The 21544-nt window shown below is 36.1% G+C and overlaps 1 protein-coding gene across 1 annotated transcript; it reads left to right on the top strand.

Annotated features, from left to right (window-relative positions):
• The first annotated feature begins 256 nt into the window (after nucleotides 1-256).
• LOC121418675 (centrosomal protein of 128 kDa-like) lies at nucleotides 257-20176 on the top strand. Its single transcript, XM_041612658.1, has 24 exons — nucleotides 257-405; nucleotides 2217-2376; nucleotides 3224-3310; nucleotides 4198-4341; nucleotides 4756-4800; nucleotides 5222-5389; nucleotides 5907-6032; nucleotides 7221-7373; nucleotides 7707-7848; nucleotides 8330-8487; nucleotides 9473-9738; nucleotides 10142-10316; nucleotides 10504-10623; nucleotides 11753-11884; nucleotides 12551-12712; nucleotides 14222-14281; nucleotides 14794-14880; nucleotides 15469-15662; nucleotides 16126-16339; nucleotides 17055-17247; nucleotides 17524-17609; nucleotides 18088-18195; nucleotides 18799-18842; nucleotides 19228-20176. Exons 2-24 carry the CDS (start codon nucleotides 2227-2229, stop codon nucleotides 19340-19342), a joined length of 3129 nt encoding a protein of 1042 aa, XP_041468592.1. The 5' UTR covers nucleotides 257-405; nucleotides 2217-2226; the 3' UTR covers nucleotides 19343-20176.
• The last annotated feature ends 1368 nt before the right edge of the window (nucleotides 20177-21544 follow it).

Raw genomic sequence — 21544 nt, 5'->3', positions numbered from 1 at the left:
TCACCGATTTCCCTTTGTGTATTTTTTTACAGGTTTAGTACCGTGGCTTTCAAGCTGGATTTGAAGCATTCAACTTGTAAGAGAAAAGGGGCTGATTTTCAGTGCACAATTATCATGATCATAGGCCTACTTGGAACTGAAAGCAAGCCTTCACAGCATGCATCCGTTATTTTTTTTTCGGTCGAGTGAGCCTGCGCTCTTCAAAGAAAAGCCGCAGCGAACAGCTTTGTCAAAGACTATGAGCAGGTGGTGAACCAATCAGAGTCGCTCTTTCAGACTTAATCTGTGGAAAAGAAAGCGGTGAATTCAACGTAAACACTTCTTTGAAAATCACGAAGAATGTTACTTTTCGACCCATGAGCATAGCATAGTCTTCAGGTATTGTCATAAGAGTTGCCGAAATAGGTAAGAAAATCAATAGTTTTGAGATAGCGTAGATTATTTCATACATTTACTAATAAGGTACAAATGAGCAGCTGGTTAGTGGTTGCAGTTGGCAAAGCAGAATTACACACAGGCCACAGCCCCATCTATTCACTTATTTGTGGTGCGGATACGATTAACCCAGGCCAGCGGCGCGGCAGCGAATCGGGTCGGCCGCCTTTTAAATTTATGGCAAGTTCCCCCAAGTCTGTGCAGTCCCCCTTGTCTGTGCACACACGTATCTGAACGATTTCTAGCCTTAGAAGATACGCAACGAACACAAATTTTACACATGCTGCATGACAACTATGTCTATGGAGAATTTTCCACGCTGGTTCCCATTTTTAGCGAGTCTAGATAAACAGGATAAACTAGTTTACTCTAAGTCTAACACTCGTAACAGTTACTCATTGAAATGAGAACCAGCGCGTACAACTCTATGGAAAACTCCCCATAGAGTTGTATGCGCTGGTTCCCATTTCAGCGAGAGTAGATTTTTCCATGCTGGTTCCCATTTTAGCGAGTAGAGAAAAGACAGCGACGAAATTATACTATACTAATATATGGACGAAATCAATCTTTCTGATCTAAGCTCTTTGAACTTGAAGGATTAGATTTATTTAGAATCAGCGTGCCAGCTGTGGCACGGTGAAGCAGTGAGCAAGCTAGGTGGGTCATGTCTTGTAAAAAAGTGTCCTGTGGAAATTAGGAACTGGTTCCCAATTTCACGATAATGCCAATAATCAATTTTGGGCATTCCATGTGACGGCCTCAAAATGCAGCCCTTCTCATCAAAATCCCTGAATTTTGAATGGGTGCGCAGACATGGGATACCATTTTTTTTTAAATCTGAAAATGAGCGCCCCAAGTTTTTTCGTAGAAAATCCTACATTTCTTTCAAATTTTTATGAGATATTTGGTACACTTTATAATAATATAAAGGAACATTATTATCTGAAAGATTTTGTGAAATAAAAAGAAGTTCATGTTAAATCTTAACTCAAATTATTAGGTGCGCAGACTTGGGGACCACCATCATAAGTTGACCTTAGTGTTACATGTAGGTGGCGGAACTCAGCTAAGCTAGGCCTAGGGGCATGGATACGGTCAAGAATCATGGGGAATAGCTGTCAGTATTGTTGTGGCTAGTTTTTTGATAAATACAAATTAGCCCTGGCCTAGCCAGGAGGCTCCTAATAGAGAGTAAAAATCATTTAGTAACGTTTACTTACTCTCAACAGAGCCAGGAATTGCTTCCTATTCATCTGCGTTTACCGCCAAAAAACCTGAAAGTTTCGCCCCCAGAGATTTCTACTTTCCTTCTAAAAGATCTAGCCCTAAATCATGTACATGGGATACAACTTCATTTCCTACATTTCTATGATATTGATTTCATTTTTAAACAAGAATTCATTCAAAAAGTGAGAAAAATGTTATGAAAAGATGGAGAAAACTTGCCACCATATTTACATCGCCATGTTGATTTCATTGTCTTTCGCTTGGTGACAGCACGCAAATCGCACAAAAGAGAAAAGTGGGGAGTTGAAGTATTAATTTTTGATCTGCTGCTTCCACAACCACATACACCTGTATCTGGCCAATCACAGCAGTCTCGCCGTCTGAAGAAGCCTATAGCACCAAAGTGCCAGTAAGTTACCAAAAAGTCCTCAAAAGTATTAGTTTAATATGACTCTCATGATTGTGTTAAGAAAATTTCTACCAGCGTTAAACAATTTCTTGAATTGGATAAACCTCTTCAAACATGTAGGATTTTTCTGTATTTCATGCAACAGACTGCTAAGGATGTCAACAGAAAGTGATGGCTATGGTGCTTCAGATAATGGGAGTGTGCTAAATGCAAGACGTTATCCACTGGCCAGGAGAGGGCGCTCTAGACCTTCATCCAATTCTGACGTTGCTGAGAGAGTTGACACATTGGCATCTTCATTAAGAGTAAGAACTCTTCTTTTTTTACCCAGGGAGGGGGGGGGCTATTATGGCCCTCCCTTACGATCTCGGCCGCGGATTGTGCGATCACAACGAAAATGTGCATGATGGTAGAGAATGACATAATCACTGAATTCATATGTTTATTTTATATGAATTAATTATGCTAATTTATTCATGAAGTCATACTTTTTGCTCTGATTCACTAAATAAAGCTCCTAGAATGCTATTTTTTGTGAAAATATTCTTAATAGCATTCCTAACAATTGTGAATGAAAAACATTCTGGTACCAAGACCGATTATATAAGTATTTTATTGTTTTTTTAATTTCTTATGTATTTCTTTTTTTTTTACTTTTTTTTTTGTTGTTTTTTCGATGGAAATCATACCAGACTTAATTCTAATCATAAACAAGACAACATTAATTTAGTTTAATCAGTAAAAGTAGAAATAATGATGCATTTATGAATTTTGGCTAAATACACAATTTGCATTGGATTTGTACATGAAAATATGTTTATGAGCAATTTTTGGTCTATAATTCAGTTCTAGGACATGATACATACATGTACATATTTTGTAAAAATCCAATCACATTGAAATACTCTTCTTTGTGTAAATGCTATGTCACTTGATGAAAGTTTAAGCATTTTTCTCATATAATGCTCAGTGTCACATCATTTCAGTGTTCGATATGATGAAACATTTTTTTCTTTCAATTCCAGCCCATCATTATTGACCTTGCAATATTTATTCACAAAACAAAAACAACTTAACATGGTCAACTGCAGTGTTTTCGTGTATGTGCTGTTGTTTGTTGATGCACCATCTTATTCTTTGATTGATCCTCAGGATACCAACAGAAATCTCCAAGAGGTTGGTGATCTGTTAGGACAGTACAGAAGTGTCAGTAGTCAACAGACCGATGCAATTGACAGGGTTTGTTCTCTCTTTAATCTGGATGCAATACATGTGTGGTCTAGTATTACATTTGTAGGTCATGTAGTCTAGTGGTAAGAGCATTGGGCCTATGATTGTGAGGCTGTGAGTACTCAATCCTGCTCAGTATTTAAATCCGCTGTAATAAAAAAGACCCGAGAGCAATTTCTGTCATCTGTTAGGACAGCCACTATGACTGATTAACTATGCAAATGGTTATACCAGCATGGTGTGAATGTGGTGAAAAGCTGTGCTACAGATATCCTACAGAAGTTATTTCAACAGAAAAAAAGGCTGTAGTTTCCACCTTTTCTAAATTTGATTGAAATCATACTTGTAGCCATAAATGAAATTTTGAGTGGTCTTTCAAACTTGTGAGTTCTATGGATGTTTTCCTACTCCTGTTGAGTTCTTCAGGATGTCTTGCCTTCTGTGAAATAACTTTGTCGTGAATATGACTAATCTGGAGTCTTGATTTATTTAAAGAAATTTCACTAGGGATATATTTTACCCAAAGAAAATGTTATCATTTTTTTTTGTGTGTAAATGGCGGATCTATAACTTACAAGGCAAGGTGGGGGGGGGGGCATGAATGACTGACAAGCAAAAAAACACTGGTGATGGAATGCATTTTCCCATTAAAAAAAACTGTATGGGTTTTGCCATTGGCACATGTGTCCTCCTGGATCTACTACTGGTGAAATTAACATGCAAATGGTGCTTGGTTTCTAATATATGCTTGCATTGTTAATGGTGAATGGTTATATTTTAAATTGAGATAAGAGCAGGAGGAGGCTAAAATTTCACTATTTCAGTTTGTGATTGAAAATGTATGTGAAACAATTCTATTTCTTTTTTTTGTATTTGTATTTTTGTTTGATGTGCAGTTGAGGGCAAACCTCAATCAACGTGATTCCCAACTGAGTAGAGATCGCTCTGACAGATATACAAGACATGAGTCTGACACTATGTCAGCAAGTGAACTAAGATCTGACTCCAGGCATAGAAGATCAGCTTCTGTAACACAAACGGTATGTAGGGGTTGGGAATGAAAGGGAAAGAGCAATAAAGAGACCTGTAGACAGGCAGAGAAAGAGAGAGAGATGAAAATATTAAGAGTATTTTTGTGGTTTAAAGTTGAGTTACTTTTCCTGTTTCAACAAAGTTCGATTTTTTTTCTTCCATCTGTACATGCAACACATTTTACTATGGAAACAAATTTCAGTTGACTTACATTCCAGGATCTGTATGCCTATTACAGCACCCTTCCAGTACTGAAAGCATATAGTGGCTATTTGCGACTTAAGGCCCAGTACAAATTAAGATAAGTTTTAATGTTGTCAATTGGTTTCTGAGAATGATATACTCAATACAACTAGGGATTTTTAGTGTTTTTTTTAATTAGCATATGTATTATGATATATCCATTTTTTCATTTATTACAGAGGAAGACAAGGCCATCTGTCCGATTTAGTCAAAATGCTGATGAGGTGAGAAGTCATCTATTCCAGTCAGCTAGCCATTTTCAGATCTTTCTTATGAATGTTATATTTGGAGTAAATGGAGTAAATTAAGAATAAAAAAGAGGTCCTAAATTCACCAATTCTCTGGTTAGATCCTAAAAATCATAATAGTATTCATGCTTCCTAGGCAGTCGGCAAGAACAACAAATTCTGCTCTACTACTCTTTACCTACAGGACTCCCTCCATTCATAATTTTGATTTTGTAAAATGAACAGCACTTCAAAACTACACTCAAGACTATCATTTTCTGTCTGACATTCAAATGCTAAGTATTTCTGACTGAGGAGTCTGCTTCATTAAATGTCTTTAAACAGATATACGGCATCATACAAACGCTGTGAATCATCATCCTCATCTCTAAATCATTTCTTTCTTATATTCACTCAGGTCCATGAGATTCACCGCGATATCCGGGATTTGGGCCAAGACCAGGCCAGATTAGCAGAACAGCTCAGTCACGAGAGAAATCGACGTGACCAGGTCGAGTCGGAAAACAGGAAACTTCTTCTTGACCTCTCAGATTCTGTGAAGCGGACAGAGCGGCAGGATAGCAAGGTTTTTTTTATTTGATTTTTTTAACGCAGTTTTATGCCTCCACACACCGTGAATGGTTGCTGGAGGCATTGTGTTTTGGGGTTGTCTGCCCATCAACCTGTTGATGTTCTCCTGTTAACCATAGAACTATTTGACGGATCAAATTCAGACTTTTCTCAACAATTCATGTACCCCATTTGTGTATGCCATTTGTGCAGATGTGTTGCTGTTTTACATTATGCTAGAATATGAGGATCTATTCCATGTAGCTATCCTTTAATGCCAATGCCTCAAAATGTGTGGGGTCCAACTGGCAGTTGAGCTTTACATTAATTTGAATCCATGAGTAATGTAAGACAAGCAAAGCAAAAATGTATCAGGGCTTTTATACTTGCAGTTCTTACAGTTTTAGTTATGATAGCATGGACATGAAAATAAATGAGGTTTTTCAAATAAAACTGAAATACTAACTGACAAAGTAACCTTAGATGGTGGAATTACAGTTTTAAATAGAGATATTTCTTCCCCCCCCCCCCAGCCATCAGAGAGAGTTGAGAAGCGTCTGAGAGATCTACAGGAGGAGCTACGGTTGCAACGTGAATCAGTTTCTAGGAAATTCAAGAGCACAGATGACAGAGATTCTATCAAAAAAGAGATAAGAGAGGTATGCAATGATGAAATCAAATGCAACTCTAAGAAATGTTTAATTGAGTTGGAGAAAGAAAGACATGAAAGAAGAGCGTACGAAGAAAGAGGAGGAAAAGTATTTGGTCAACCCTTTTTATAGACTCCCATACTCTTTGAAATGATGACCATGAACTTTTAACCAAGGTAATTTAGTAACATGTATTGAGATGAGAAGCAAAAATGAGGGGAGGGGGATACCCATTGATGTGTTACAAGATGGTCAACAAGCTATGTTAGCCATGCTGTGATGAAAGAAGGTAAAAGTAGTAAACAAATTTAAAGAGTGGGAAGAAAAAAAAGGTAGAATACATTTGTCAAGTGCAGGAAGAAAAACAGAGAGAGAGGAGTGGGAAAAGATAGGGGCCATGGAATTACAGTATATTTTTTTCAGTCACAATAGGGGATTTGTTTTTCACATTTTATTAATAGACCAAAAAAACTGATTTTCACTGACAACTGTTGTAAGCTACTGAAATATTTTGATCCGAATGACTCAAAACAAATTAGTCATTGACACCCTCCCCTGGGTCCCATAACACAAAGGTTAGCAATCAATCATACACTTGATTTTTACGATTGATTGTACATTGTGGTCAGTGGAATCATTTGTAGAAAAATGCTCTACGATCATTGCTAAGTTTTGTGTTAAGGACTCCTGATCTGACAATGGATTGTAGGGGCAAACCATTGTTAACACACAACAGATCTCTCTCTTTACCAGCTTTTGTCTCACAACCACATCTCATTACCACCAAGGTCAGGAAAGGATAGAAGTTGGTGTTGGGTATGGTTTATAGACCAGGGGCCAGTTTCATAAAGCTGTTCGTAAGATACGAATGACTTTACGTACGACTGGTGACCCCTTCTTGTGCTATGTGATATCCCTATGTAATTGAATTATGACCTAAGAACATGTTCCAGTCGTGCGTAAAGTTGTTCGTAACTTTACGAACAGCTTTCTTGAACACCCACCAGGAAAATGATAATGCTGGATGGATGGTGAGGACTTTAAAACATTGTTTTTTTTTCTTGTGGGTATAGAGATCCTTTATTTTAGGTTCATGATTGCTTATTCCCTAAAATGTCTGTGCAATGTACAATACATGTACAGAATAGAAATGATAATTGCCTCCTTGTTTCCATCCTATTTCTGACTATGATAAAGACGCTACTGAATGTGAGTCGTGAGGAGGATCGGGAGCTAAGATCAAGGCTGGTTCAGGTGGAGGCTGAGAAACAGAAGATGGCATCGGAGCTGGAGAGTACCAAGAGAAAACTTGACCAATCACATGGAAGCTCATCCGTTCTACAGCAACATGTAAGATATCTTGGTGTGCATTCTTGTCCATCTGTTCAGTGCCTGCAATCCTAATTTTACAATGTCATATGTGTATACAATGTGTACCCGTTGCAAGCCATTATATGCCCTTTTTTTCAGTGTGAAATTATTATAAATACCATTTTCCCAATTAATCCTAACTGATACTGTACAACAATATGTGACCATTCTTTGATCAATATGTTAGAAAACAAATGCTTTTATGAACTGAAGTGAGGCGCTCAACATGCTTGGCAACCAGTTGGAAAATGGTCCAGCTTAAATCTCAGGCCTTTGATTCACAACAAGTTAATGCATTTGATTTCCCTGTAGATGGAATCGCTACGGAAGGATCTCGCTCGCTCTGATGAAGACAGACACCATCTCAAGAGCCAGCTGACGCAGATGAGGAACTCATTCCATGAAGACGACTATCCTGTGCCCAGGAGAGAGAGGCAACAGAGGGTTCACGAAGGTAATGGGAATGAATGGCAGTAGTTTGTATTAAATTGAAATGAAAGAAGCATGGAATGTACAGGGATGTCCATGTATCCTACAAATGCCTTTCATAAATCGAAATAAGACTGTTTTTTGACGATGCTCTTAATTCATTTCCCAACTTAGCATTTGAAGCATGAATTTCGCTTTTCTTTATGTTTTTTGATAGTTACTTGTTATACTGGCTTGGGTTTATAGAACAAAGCAAGAGAGAGGATGTTTGAAATGTGTGATAGAAAGAGATAGAGGGAGAGGCACAAGCTGAAAGAGAAACAGAGAAAATGGAAGAGAGGAGGGATGGAAGAAAGGCTAAGAAAACACAGAGAGACTGCAGTGGAGAAATAGAAAGATGCATCTAGACTGACCCGAAAGAAAGAGATGGAGGTAGAAACAGCAAGCTGTCTTTCTACTTCCATTTTCTGATCATTTTTGCTCGTTTTCATTGTACCTACGTTCAGATGGAGATGATATTAGAGAAAGGAGTAAATTGGAAAGGGAGATTCATAGTTTAAGAGCCCAGCTGAGCCAAGCCAGTAGTCTAAGGGAGTATGATGAACAGAGGAAAGAGCTGGACAGAAGTAGAAGACAGAATGAACAGTTATCTGAACATATTGATGTAAGTACTTCTACCTATTCAAATGCATTGCTAAGGTAACTTTCACCTTTTTGTAAAGTTTGTTTTAATAAAAGCAGAAACACATAACAAATATCAACAAAGATTTTAGCAAAGAATAACCAAGTTATATACTTTATATCATTTAATGTAATGATTTGCGGCCTGTTTCATAAAGAGTTACTACTGTTGTAACTTTGCCATAATGGCAACTACCATGGAATTGGGGCTCAGCAGCCAATCACAATCAAGGTTTCCATTGTAGTTGCCATAATGGCAAAGTTACAACAGTTGTAACTCTCTACGAAACGGGCCTCTGGTCATGTTACACACAGGATCTGCAATCACACACAAATTGGTATGGCTCTAAGTCTCAATGCTCAAGGAGTTCAAAAAGTATGATATCAGGATTGTTTGAATATGAAACCAATTATCTGTGTTACAAGGCTGAGGACATCATAAAAAACATTAAACCTACCACATTGGCTAAAGTTTTGAAACAAGTGATCTAGTCGTGACATGATTGCAGATGCCTTTATGAATATTATTCCTTTGAGTCCAGCACAATTTTTTCTTTTTCTTTCTTTTATTTTGTCAGCACAAATTATTGGAATGATCTACCAATCAAAATCAGAATGAAACCATCAAGATCAAGTTTTCGTAAAGCTGTTGTCGAACATCTGTTGGAATAATGAATTTTGACACCATCTTTATGGTGATTTTGTTATCATCTAGATATCTTTCATATCTAAACACTGTTAACTTTTGTTATGTAGTCATTTCTAGAGTATATTGGTAGACTCACGATTTTTCATTCTTAAAAACATGTTTCTATCTATCTAGACTAGAAGGGGCCAGACTTGACTAGCATTCATGCTATTTTCTGGTTCCTATTATCCCTGCTTTTCGATGTATTTGTAACTGATTGGCTGTAAACTTGTAAATTGGTATTATCATTGCATTGGATAATAAATTCATTCATTTTTAGACTCTCAACCAAGAACTAGATGGGAAGGATAGGAAGCAAGGAAAATTGCTAGCCCAGTTGAAGGATGCCACAGATAGTCTAGCAGAAAGTGAGCACCAACGCCGACAGGCCCTGGACCAGCTACGAGACCTGGAGGAGAGGCTGAGACTGAAAAGCAGTGAGAGCGAGGCTAGCATCAAGAGGGCCAGAGAGAGTGAGAGATTGCTGACAGAGAACCAAGGAAAGACGGAAGACAGGCAGAGGAAGCTACTTGATATGGTGAAACAGTGAGTGGTTAGCTTGATGGAAGGTTGGGGGAGGATGGCAGATATGTGACAGAAGATAGAAAGAGTGTGAGAGAGAGAGATTAAGGAGAGTGATGGATAGTTATAACTTGAAGAGTGTGAGGTTAAAAATTTGGAGAGGTGGAAGTAGGGAGAGGAAAAGAGGAGGACCAAGGAGAGTGACTTCTTGCTTTTAGAGAACCAAGGAGAGATGAAAGGATAAGCACATGAGACCTTTTAAAGACATGTTGAAGGAGGTCTCTTTAAAAAGGATTTAAAGAGCAAACACTAGGATAAATCTGCTCTCAGCCAGCCAAGGTCCTGTAAGAAAAAGATGAAATCAATTATGATCAATTGTATTTAGTGCTTGCTACTAAATCTATTTATCATTTATTTTTTGTAATAGCCTGAAATCAAAATGTAGGAAGTTGGAGAGAGATCATGAATCCAGCAGGCTTAGCTCATCCCAACACCAAGAAAGAGCAGAGGAATTGCTGAAAGAAAATGAGACGCTAAATATGCACAAAACAAACATGACCCACCGGATGGAAAATCTACAAAGGGAAATTGCAGACATCTTGGTAAGGTTGGGTTGATTTTTTTTTATCATTCTTATTTTCTTGTTTTTTCTTCCGAATTTTTTTCTTGTTTTTCTCCTCCCTTCTTCTTCTCATTCTCTTTTGTCTTTCCTCCTTCTTCATCATAAATTGTACTTTCTCCTTGTTTTTATAGGACTTTAACTAAAATAGTTTGATATTTTTCTTGTAGGAAAAGTTAGCGAGGCAAGATGAACAGCTGAGGTTAAAGGACATTGAGGTGAATGAACTGAAGTCTTCCTGTATGAAACTAGACCAAGAACTCAGGGACAATAGGAATCTAACAGACAGGGTCAGTATTATATACAGAAAAGTCCTATTGTAGAAAAAGTGAAAGCAATCATTAGCAAGTTTTAATATTTGTTTCATACCAGTTAGGAAGAATATTGCAATAAAAGTTACACTGCAAAGGAAATTACTGTAGTGTTCAGACTTAATATTTTGTGTGTAGTCCTATACATGCAATTCTGTGTGCTCTGTATTTGAGTTTTTGCATATACAATTACCTAAGTGCTTTATAATCAATATTTTCCATTCACTATGAGACAGTTTACTTTGCAAGTAAGTGTCATGACCATTTTGAAATAAAATTTATCTTCAAACATATTCACTTTTGTTCCAGTAACATAATCCATTATCATCTATATAGAGTGCTTTACTGATGCATTAAAAATGCATCAATTGCCCGTTCAATGCCAGAGCGTATCCCTAAAAAAACTAAATCCAACAAATATCCATAAGCTCCTATACAAAACTTCCCGTTGAGTATGAGACCATATTCAACAGTCTAGTGCGAAATATATAACGCGTCCATCAATGAAAGCAATGTGATGCGCAGCATTGAACACAATGAAACTCAATTATGTCATAATGAACTACCGGGTAAGTCTCAAGTCTCGCTCTTCTACACCACTTTATAATAATATTCATTATCATCATCATCATCAGGGTTCTCAGCCTATCAGGGAAAATTATTTTACTTTTTCCTGTCAGGGAAAAATCAGGGAATTTGATTTTAAAAATACCTCAAATCAGGGGAAAATGCCTCAAATGTGGGAAAAATCAGGAAATTTTGATCAGCCCAGAAGTCAAAAGCACGGTAGTCAGTCAGACTCTGTTACACATGTATTTTGTTGCTTTGTTGCATATCAAAACAACTTCAATTGAATGACTGGTTATGGTGGTACTAATTAGTTTTACATTATTGTTTTATACTGAAAAATACATGTAATTCACTGCAACAATTTAGTAAACACACAAAATTGGGAATGGGGTTCAATAGCTGTCACAGAATTTTTAAACTTCATCTGGGAAAAATTGGGAATTTTAATTTCATGAAAAGCTCTGAACCCTGATCATTATGTTTGTCATCATCATCATCATGATTTTTATCATTTTCCTTATCAACATTTCGATTTCAGTTGGAGGGAGAGTTAAATGGAGAACAATCAAGACTTATGATGGTCAGCAATGAAAAGCTGAAAGTGGAACAGCAGCTTGATTCAGCTAAAGCCATGTTACATGATGCTCAAGGGCAGAATCAGAGAATACAGGTGACCTTATTTTGTTTATCAGTTGTGCTTATTGGTAACTAAATCTATAGAGTTAGGTTAAATGTTGCTATAGGGTTTATGTTAGGTTTAAGATAGAGGTTGAAGTTGGCCATTCCGTTAATGTGTGGACTTTGCAGCGGAGCAATTGTCGCTGGAGCAAATGTCCTGGAACACACAGGGGAGCCTAAAATAAGATAAAATTTACTTGAATGTAATGAGTTTTAAAAGTCATGCAGATTGTATGTTTTATACGGTCCAAGCTCGAACAGCTGGAGTAAAATATGAATAAAAATCTGAAATGCTTTGAAATATTTCTGCAGCATTTTGGCAGGGTACACCCATCATCATTGGGCATTACAATGAGTCTGCGCTGTGTTTTGATGATGATTTTAAGGCCCGTATGCGAAAAATATGAAAACTTCCGGTTGTCACATGATTTCTGTTCATTAGGTACTTGGATAGACAATACATGTTTAACATTGCTCGACAATTTGTCCCACGGAAAGAAAATATATCTTTCAAAGAAATTCAAGATTTATTCATAATTTCTTCTGCCGATTATAGGCCAGCCGCCTTTTTCCATTCTCCCAAACATTTTTTTTTCTTTTTTAATAAAGTGGTTTTTGTCACCCCAACAGCAATATCTCCCTCGCTTTTCAATTTCAGAAAGAATTGCGTGACATTACCAAGCAGAATGCTGAACTAACCTCTCAGGTATCTGACCTGAACACTCGGAAAAAGGAAGTAGAAAGACAGCTTGCCGTTGCTGAAGATGAGAAACAAAACATCAAGCAGGACCTCAAAAAGTTGGATAAAAAGTTTCAAGAGGTATGGACATCAAGACTCGAAAATATGTGATCTTTATATCCACATTTGCAATTGCAATGATATAAAAATAAACATTAAGCACTCACTTCAAACTAGAAAAAAATGTTGTGTACATTATTATATTTTTGTTGTTTTTATACAAGAGGAAAAATTAACTGTAATAAATTTCATTTCAATTCACAATCAATCTAGTAGTTTTCAGAATATACAATTAAGAAATGCAAAATCTTAAAAGTAGAGGTGATTGCTTATTGCATAGAACAATCTCAACTATGGTACTATAGGCCTATCCATTTTACCAAATTTCATACACAGGTTATTGTTGACACAAATATACCCCACGAGATCAAAATACTTCTTGACCTTTTAATTCTCAATTGTTTTTGTTGGGAAGTTATATTACAATTTATTTACTGATTTGGGTATTTTTCATCAAATTATTTCAATAAGCAAAATCAGATCCGCACAGGCTTTGGATTCTTGTTGACCGTATTTTTCATGTGCAGAATACATGTAAGTTACTATTGATTGCAGATTTAGGTGCAACAAAGTAAGTGAATCACTGTTGAGGTCAGCTTTACTGCACTATTGTTGTCAAGTGAGGATTTATTATTTTATTTATTTTATGGGATTTGTTTGGTGTAGAGGAAGAAGAACTCCATGAATAAACATTTCACAGTTGATTTTAATGTGATATATTCCTACACTTCTTCAAAAGAATAATGCTAGTGTGCAGAAGGAGAATCTTGACTGTTGGTTCTTTTAAGATGACATTTATAGGCATAAGAATGATACTATATGTCATCCAATATGTTTTTTTTTTCAACATCATGAATGATTGCTGTTTGCTTTTAGCATGGAGTATAAGATTTGAAACTGTGTGATCAGAATACTGATATTTCTGTTTCAGATAGCTCCAGTCTTGAATGTGTGTTCATTTGATTTCTAGATGTGTATTTAGTGATGTGTACAAGTGATCCATGCAGTTCCATTGATGTGTTTCACCTTAAAGAGTCTATTGTGAATACATTTGCAATATATGTTTGAATTGGGAAATGATATTGTCGAAAGAACTTTATGTGAGGTGCATGTTGTGTTCAGTCTTGTAGACCGTAGTATTGTAACAAATTATTTTTTTTCAAATTTTTTCTTGATTTAGCATCCATTTAGCTGACAATTTGCAGTAGATTTTCTGTGTTGGGTGTAAAATTATTTACTTATACATGTAATACTCTTGATGATCATTCCATGTATCTAGGAAAATGAATTTAACTCTTTTCCCCCCCAAGCTGCATACTGTTGCCTTATCTCACCGAGCACTGTTTCACATTGCCTTCAATTATGGTTACCTTGGTAAAAATGCTACTTGAACGATCAAGATCATGATTTCACTTTCCTTTTGCAGCAAGCTCTTATGAAACATCTGAATGAAATTGAGGTCTTATTTTTGTTTGAGAAATTATGGAACATTTCATGAAAATGATTTGCCCAATGTCCTTTTTATCATAGGTCCAAGATTTCAATGCAGCCCTGACAGAGAAGCTACACACTGAAATGGAAACAGCAAAGGTAATATAATGCTGCTATTTGTTTTTTAAGAAAATGAAAATTACACAAAGCCATGCATTTACACCATAATTTGATCTAGGATTTAGGTAAATTGATTTGCTGAATGGCTCTTATCATAATATTGCTGTCTTTGTTGCAGACTTATTTATTTCCTCATTCATTATGTGAATGTTTGTACCACATTACTTTCTGGTACTATTTCATTTGCATTTTGATACTGTATTGCTTTGCATCATGTGGAAAACTTAGATCTTGAAATGGATAAACAATGATTATTCTCATATAATTTCTTTCCTTATCCGCTTTTTTTTTTTTTCTATAATCCATGAAATTATTCTTATTTCACGGATTCCTTGTTCTAGAAAATAATAAATTTTAGATGACGCTGACTCCTGATTGTTTTCATTCATACAACTTGAGACAAAAGGGAAATCCATAAAAAACACAAAATTTTCTTCTTTTTTTAAAGTTTTAGTATAAGATTTATATTATGTAAATTTAATATTTGACAGGTTAATGAAGGGAAGGTGGCTCATGATCTGATGCGGAAAATGAAGTGTGAAAAAGCCGAGTCAGAAGCGGAGATCCAGGCTCTCAAGGTGAGCTTATTTCTACTTTTCTTTTAGATTACACCAAAATAACTTCTTCTTTTTTCATAATAATGAGAAATTGCAACATTTATAAGTTATGCTAAATCCCTTCAATGTGTTATCCCTGTTACAGATCATTATTACATAATATGAATGTTAATGTCTTAAAACCACCGTGGTGTGGAAGATATGAAATTATAGTTGATATATTTCTCAGATCTTGGATAGGCTGACTATTTCACGATGTGGTCTTTTATGTGTATTCTGATATTCAGAGAGAGGGATTTCTAGGTATCAAATAGACTAAAATTCGAATTTTCACAAAGAATCAATAGCTGAAAAGAATTCCCTGGTCACTTTTGTAAGATGGGATTGTATTATGATACTTTAGTATCGTTAACATTTTTTTTTTACCCAAAGCTTTAGATGGGCCTAAATACAAATATTATTGATACACATCGTTTTTTTTTTGGCTATAGCTCGGCAACTACAATAAAGTGCATAGCTGTTCAAGGAATAATTTCCTACTGGGTACCTATTTACCTCACTTGGATGAAAAAGTGCCAAATGTAGATTTGTGATTCATGTTTTCAATAGATTGAATCAGCGGAGGCGAGATCATTGACAAAGTCCCTCCGTCGTCAGGTGGAGAGAGGAGTCAGTGAGATGGAGAAGATGCGGGGAGAGATTCATCACCTCGACGATGAGAACCTCAAACTGAGGAGAAACTTTGACAGGATCAGAGCTGGGTTTGAGGAGCAAGCCCAGCTTGTGGAGGTCGGGGATAACAGGTTGGTAGAATATCCTTGGAATGCTAGGAATGTCAACTCTATTAATTAAATGCTTCATTTTGAAGGCAATAATAAATTTGTAAATTCATTCAATTTATATTGCTTCAATTTTATCTATATTTTCATGTCTTGTTAATCTAATTTTACCCTTTTGATTCAATTTCAGTGTTCAAGAATGTGATGCGATAGAGGTTTCAAGGAAATAAATGACCATTAATTGAGAGATCAATTTTAACTTGTGCTTCACTTTTCATTAAGCAGACCTGCAAGTCATGATTATTGCAAAGATGCAAGTGATTGCTCGACTTGTAATTGATTAATTAGTTCTAACTTATGCTTCATGTTGCAAGAAGCAGACCTGTAAGTAATTGGAATGTATGTATTGGACATACAATTCATTTGCAATCCACTATAAATTTATTGCAACTCACCTTTAATTTTCATGTTATTGACCTATGTACAGATCCTCGGCGTTAGAGAAGCATTTACAGAGAGCTGAGCTAGCCATCCAGAACCTCCGAACTGACCGTGAGAATGATATCAGGGGTGTGGTCAGGGAGGTAGACATCCTTGTTGGTTTGGTCACGGAGAATGGTGATGATGATGATGATGACCATGCGCCCTTACCGTTCTCAAGATCCCATGGCTCTCCAGATGCCCTGCTTGCTGATCTCAAGGTAACAGATGGGGCTGGGTGGTGGTAGTCTACAAGCACAGACTTAAATTTGACACTATAACCAATTGTACCATGTCTGGAGTGAAGACTAGACTCCAAACTATCTGTCTTGTATTGGCAGCCACTGTATATAGTGATTCTAGTCTCACTTCTTCAGACTCTGCATCATGCACATTGCACGGAAACCAAAGGGCGGCCTGCAGACTGGGGGGGGTCACATGAGTACTGTAGATCTTCATCTCTTGGAAGGCACTCAAACTAATAAAGTGTAGAGTAATTTTATGTCCTCTATATACTTCGCATTTTGGATTTTTGGACCCTAAACAGGGATTTAAGCCTGGCTCAGAATTTTATTAATGGATACTTTTTCCTACTGATTCAGGTAAAAGATGATAATATTCATATACTACTTTGTGCAAGATGTGTCTAGAAATAGCACCATCAGACCACCATTCCATTGTAGGTTTTGATCAGAAAGCACCATATATTTACATTTACTGATTGATGTCGGCAACACACATATGACAATGGCAATTCCATCCCTCTAGCTCCCTCATCCTTCTTCCAATGCAGAGAACTTGACAAACACTTAAAAGGAAATAATACCTATTTATAAAAAATGCTGGTATGTCCTGATCAGTACAATTCACACATCTTGCACAATGTTGTTATTCATTGCTTTTCTATTCTTTTTCTCTGTACGCCTCCATTCACAGAGCAAGCTGCACTGGCTACAGCAGGAAGTACGTAAACAGGCCGACCGTCGGAAGAGACTTAAAACGAACCTCAATCGTAGCCGGTCAGAGCTGACCGACCTCCAGAGAGATTACCTGTCTGATAAGTACGTTTATGAGACACAGTTAGGCAGAACAGAGGACATGATACGAGATCTGCAGTATGAGAAGCAAGGTAAAGAAACTGAAAGATATTGCTTGTTCAGAAATGCATCCATGTCTTTTCTTGTTCGATTTATCATTTGAATTTATCTAGAAGCCTAATCATTAAATTCTATTGTCATCTCGGACAAATGGAGAAGGATTTTTTCATAATTTGCTGATATGTATTCCGCTGAGAGAACAGATGTATTATAAATACATGCATCCCTTTGACTTATACATTAGTGGAAATTGTGCTGTGTGGCTAAGACAACAAGACTTTTCTTTAATTATACTTCTTTTTTTCCAGATTTGCAATTACAGAACCTTGAGAGAGTCCATACAGTGAAATCATTGGAGAAGCAAGTAGATAACATGGAAGAACATATCAGAGAGGTGAGGTAGAACTTGCATCTCAACCACATTATTTGATCCCTCCTTTACACGTGAAATATACGACAGACATGCCATGTGTACTCAACTCATACAGACAGATCAATGGGTGATTTCAAGTTCAGTGTTGACCTTTTGGTGTTGGTGTTAAGTCAATTTTTACATGATTACAACACCAAACATAAAATGAAGTTGGTCCTGAAAAGTCACTCACTAGTTGTTGAGATGTCAGTAATGTGGTCTGGATCAGTTTTACAGACTCTGAATAAGTTTTGGAACTAAGGGAAGCAATTCAAATTTCAACACCAAGGCCAACACCAGACTTGAAATCACCCAATGGCACAGATTGCAATATATTAACAAAACTCTATTGATTCTTACTTTAACCCTTGATTTAGATATAATTGTGCAAATTCTGTTCATTAAGCATGTAAGTAACACATAAAAAGATGAACATAATGTACTCTGCCTTTTATTTTAGGGAGCTAAGATTCTGGATAGATCTATTGAGCAATTGACGGAGCCAGATCATTTACCCCCTCCACCTCGTCCTTCTTCATCCTCCTACTCAGAGTTTGATAGACTGAAGGTAAGTTATGGTCATCTCATCTGTTGTCTATCTCTTTGGCCGGCCCATATTCTGAAGTCAAATTTAACTTAAACTCAGGTTTAAAGTTGTGGTTAAAGTATGTTACATAAATCATTGTTACATAAATCACAAACTGTAGAGATATAATATTTCAGCTCATTTGGCTCTCAAATCATTCATAATTGTCTAAGAAGCATAAATAGATGATTGTCTTCACTATTGAAGAATCAGGAAAGAGCACAGTAAATTTTAAGAAACATACAACTTAATAAAAATTTTGACACTTTTGGCTTCCCATAATTTTAGCACAGAATTAGACCATGGTCTAAGTTAAACCTGACTTCAGAATATGGTCCTTTGTATCTATTTGCCTCATTCTTCTACATGCATGTCCTAAACACAACATACATTTTGCTCAGAGTTTCTAATACAGAATGCTTGACTAACATTGTTCAAAGTTTATGCATTGTTTTTTAAAACTAATTTTGCTCTTCACTTTCTGGATTTCTGATTAGTTATTTGACAATTATGTGTTGCAATCATTAACAGTTAAATGCATGATCTTTTTTGTGTTTCATACCATTTATTGTGCTTTGCTTGTAGGAACTTGATAAAGAAAGGCAGCGTATTGAGGAAAAATACAATAGGTGAGAATAGGTTTATTTCCAATGCATTTTATTTATGTTTCTTTCTTCCTAGATTTGTTTTATTCTTTGACTATGTTTGTTTGTTTATATATTTGTTTGTCTGTCACTTTGTGGTTCCTATACATCAATGCCGGCCGCAAGGAAACGTTGTTAGCCTAACAGGGCCTCTGTTAGCGCATTGTTAGGGCTGACATTATTTCTGTGCGGTCAGTACAGGTTTTCAGAAAAACATGCAAATTAAATGATATACTGAGATCTTGAAGGAAATCCTCTATAAATTTGTGAATAAAATTTGACTAAATAAAATCTTAATGGTGAATAAAATGTGAGCAACCTGTGATTGATTTGCGATCCAATATTTCATTTTTCTGCTTTTTTCCTTTAGATATCAGAGTACAGTAGCCCAACTCCATCAGCAGCTAGACGAGTCCAAGAATTTCATAAGTAGTCCACCATCAAAGAGAGAGCACAGTAGATCAGCAAGAGGACATGACCTTTGACACTAGTTTTATGAAAATAGTGTTCTGGGTAACAGGTACATTTTGTCAAGGTGACACAATATTTATTCCTGCGACAATTGCTCTGGGCTTTATTTTGTCTAAGAAATAGTGTTTGGTTTCAATAGGGATTTTAAACTAAGTTTAAGGTTAGGTTTAGGATAAGGTATAGAGTTAAATCTAGGTTTGGATTTGGTCATTCCATTAGTGTGTAGGATTTATTTATGGCAGAGCAATTATCGCCAGAGCAAATGTCATGGAACCGTTGTCAAGGATTTAAATACAAGATATTCAAAAGAGTAACAATGTAAATGTCAAAATGTGATATTCACTTGAAAAATTACCTGCCATTTTGATGAACTTGTGTGATGAATCATAATATTTATCCATTATGTGTATCTGAAATTTTTTGTATGAATACATGTAACTCAGGGTTGCCATATGTCAGGCATAAGCATGAATTTAAGCCCTTGCAAAGTTATTTTCAGGCAATAAGAAATTGCTCTTTTTGTCTATACAAGCCCTTTCTAGATACCGGTAGTCATTTGTACACGACACACTTATTTTTACTGGTCTCTGATTTCAGCAACTGGTGAATGGCATTTATGACTATGTTGAAGTGCCAGTTTCAAACATAAAAAATAATGAATATAAACAGTGATGCAGTTCATTGTTGCTCTATGCAGATTACAAATTTGACATGGTAAACTGACTTTATTTTTCATTAAAACAGTATTCAGAGCTGCCAATTTTTATGAATTTTAAGTGGGAAAGTGATATTGAATAGGATTTTCTACCTAGAAAGTTTTTTTTTTCAATTTGCAAAAATGATGATTTTTGTGGGGGGGGTATGGTTTTAAAAAATTTTAAAGAAAAATAGGATGGCTTAAAAAGAAATCATAGGATTTAAACAAAGAAATTATTCCCCCCAATCTAAGAGATGCACGGTCTGTTAGCCCAGTACTGATATCAATTTCTGTCATGCTTTAAGGAGCATAAAAACATGCACGAAATGATGGGAGAAGATTTCTATATGAAAATCAAAACTAATTCAGTGAATTACAAAAAGTCCTAAGAGAGGACCATTTACTAATTCACCATTGCAAAAACTTAGATTTGTTCCCCATCTTATGTGTGTTGTGTTATGTTTCGTTTTTTGGGGTGCTTATTGTTTGAGATTCTGTTTTTATGCAATATCATCATATCTATACACGCTTTTTCAAGGTCTGTGAGTTTTCATGTTTTTTTATCTCATATGACAGTGAGCAGCATGAAACCTTATTTGGTCTCTTTGTCATTTTCTCATTGATTTTGTTTGTAAATTGAGCAGCAAACAATATCTTATAAGAATGTCATAGTCATAACATTTTTCTTCCATCAGTTAACACCTTTTTAACAAAGACATTAACATTTACATCACCTACTCTTAATTAACATGCCATTTAACATTGATCATTAGACTTCTCTTGGTAAGTTGAATCTTGATGAGAATGTTAAATGGCTACTGTTACTCTGTTTCAAATGGAATAGCCATCCACTTGATATGATGTAGCTTATTTTTCATTTTTCAGTTTGAATGCTGATATTTGAAATACAAAGAGATAGCGGTGAGTGATGGCGTCAGTCTCCTCATTTGCATACAGATCAGGATATGCATATAACTGTTTTATGAAATGAAGCAAGACTTATTTTACATCTGGTTTTGATGAAACTTATTTTACATCCGATTTTGATGAGATTTTCAGTGTTGTGCTTGTTGGATTGTTCTATTTTTATTCAAATCAACTCTCTGAACGGGTGGACTTGTTCTTTAAGAAAAAAAAGATCAAACGTGTATACATTGTGCTTTTTGATGGGTGTAGAATAAAAAACAATAACTAGTCATTGAGAAATGGTAAAGCAAAGCACATGGCACATATTTGCAATCAAATTTCCCAGATCTCATATTCCAAACTCCACATAATATACCATTTGATGCTGGTATGTTTATTTCTTTCAAATTAGAAATACACTCCGCCCCTCGGATAGGACATTAAATGGAGGCCCTGTGTAGAGGAGAGTCACTACCTTTGCACGTTAAGAACCCACTGCACTATTCGTATAAGAGTAGGGGGAAACCCCGGTGTAGTGGTCCACCTGCATTCCCCCCAATCAGTTATATCGGGAGGAGAGACCTGCGGGTCATAGTGATTCAGTTCGCTTTTC

This window comes from Lytechinus variegatus, chromosome 7, assembly GCF_018143015.1.
Source record: "Lytechinus variegatus isolate NC3 chromosome 7, Lvar_3.0, whole genome shotgun sequence".
NCBI classification, from domain to species: Eukaryota; Metazoa; Echinodermata; class Echinoidea; order Temnopleuroida; family Toxopneustidae; genus Lytechinus; species Lytechinus variegatus.
The sequence above is the reverse complement of the archived record's forward strand: the minus strand, read 5'-3'. Positions and strand labels throughout refer to the sequence as shown.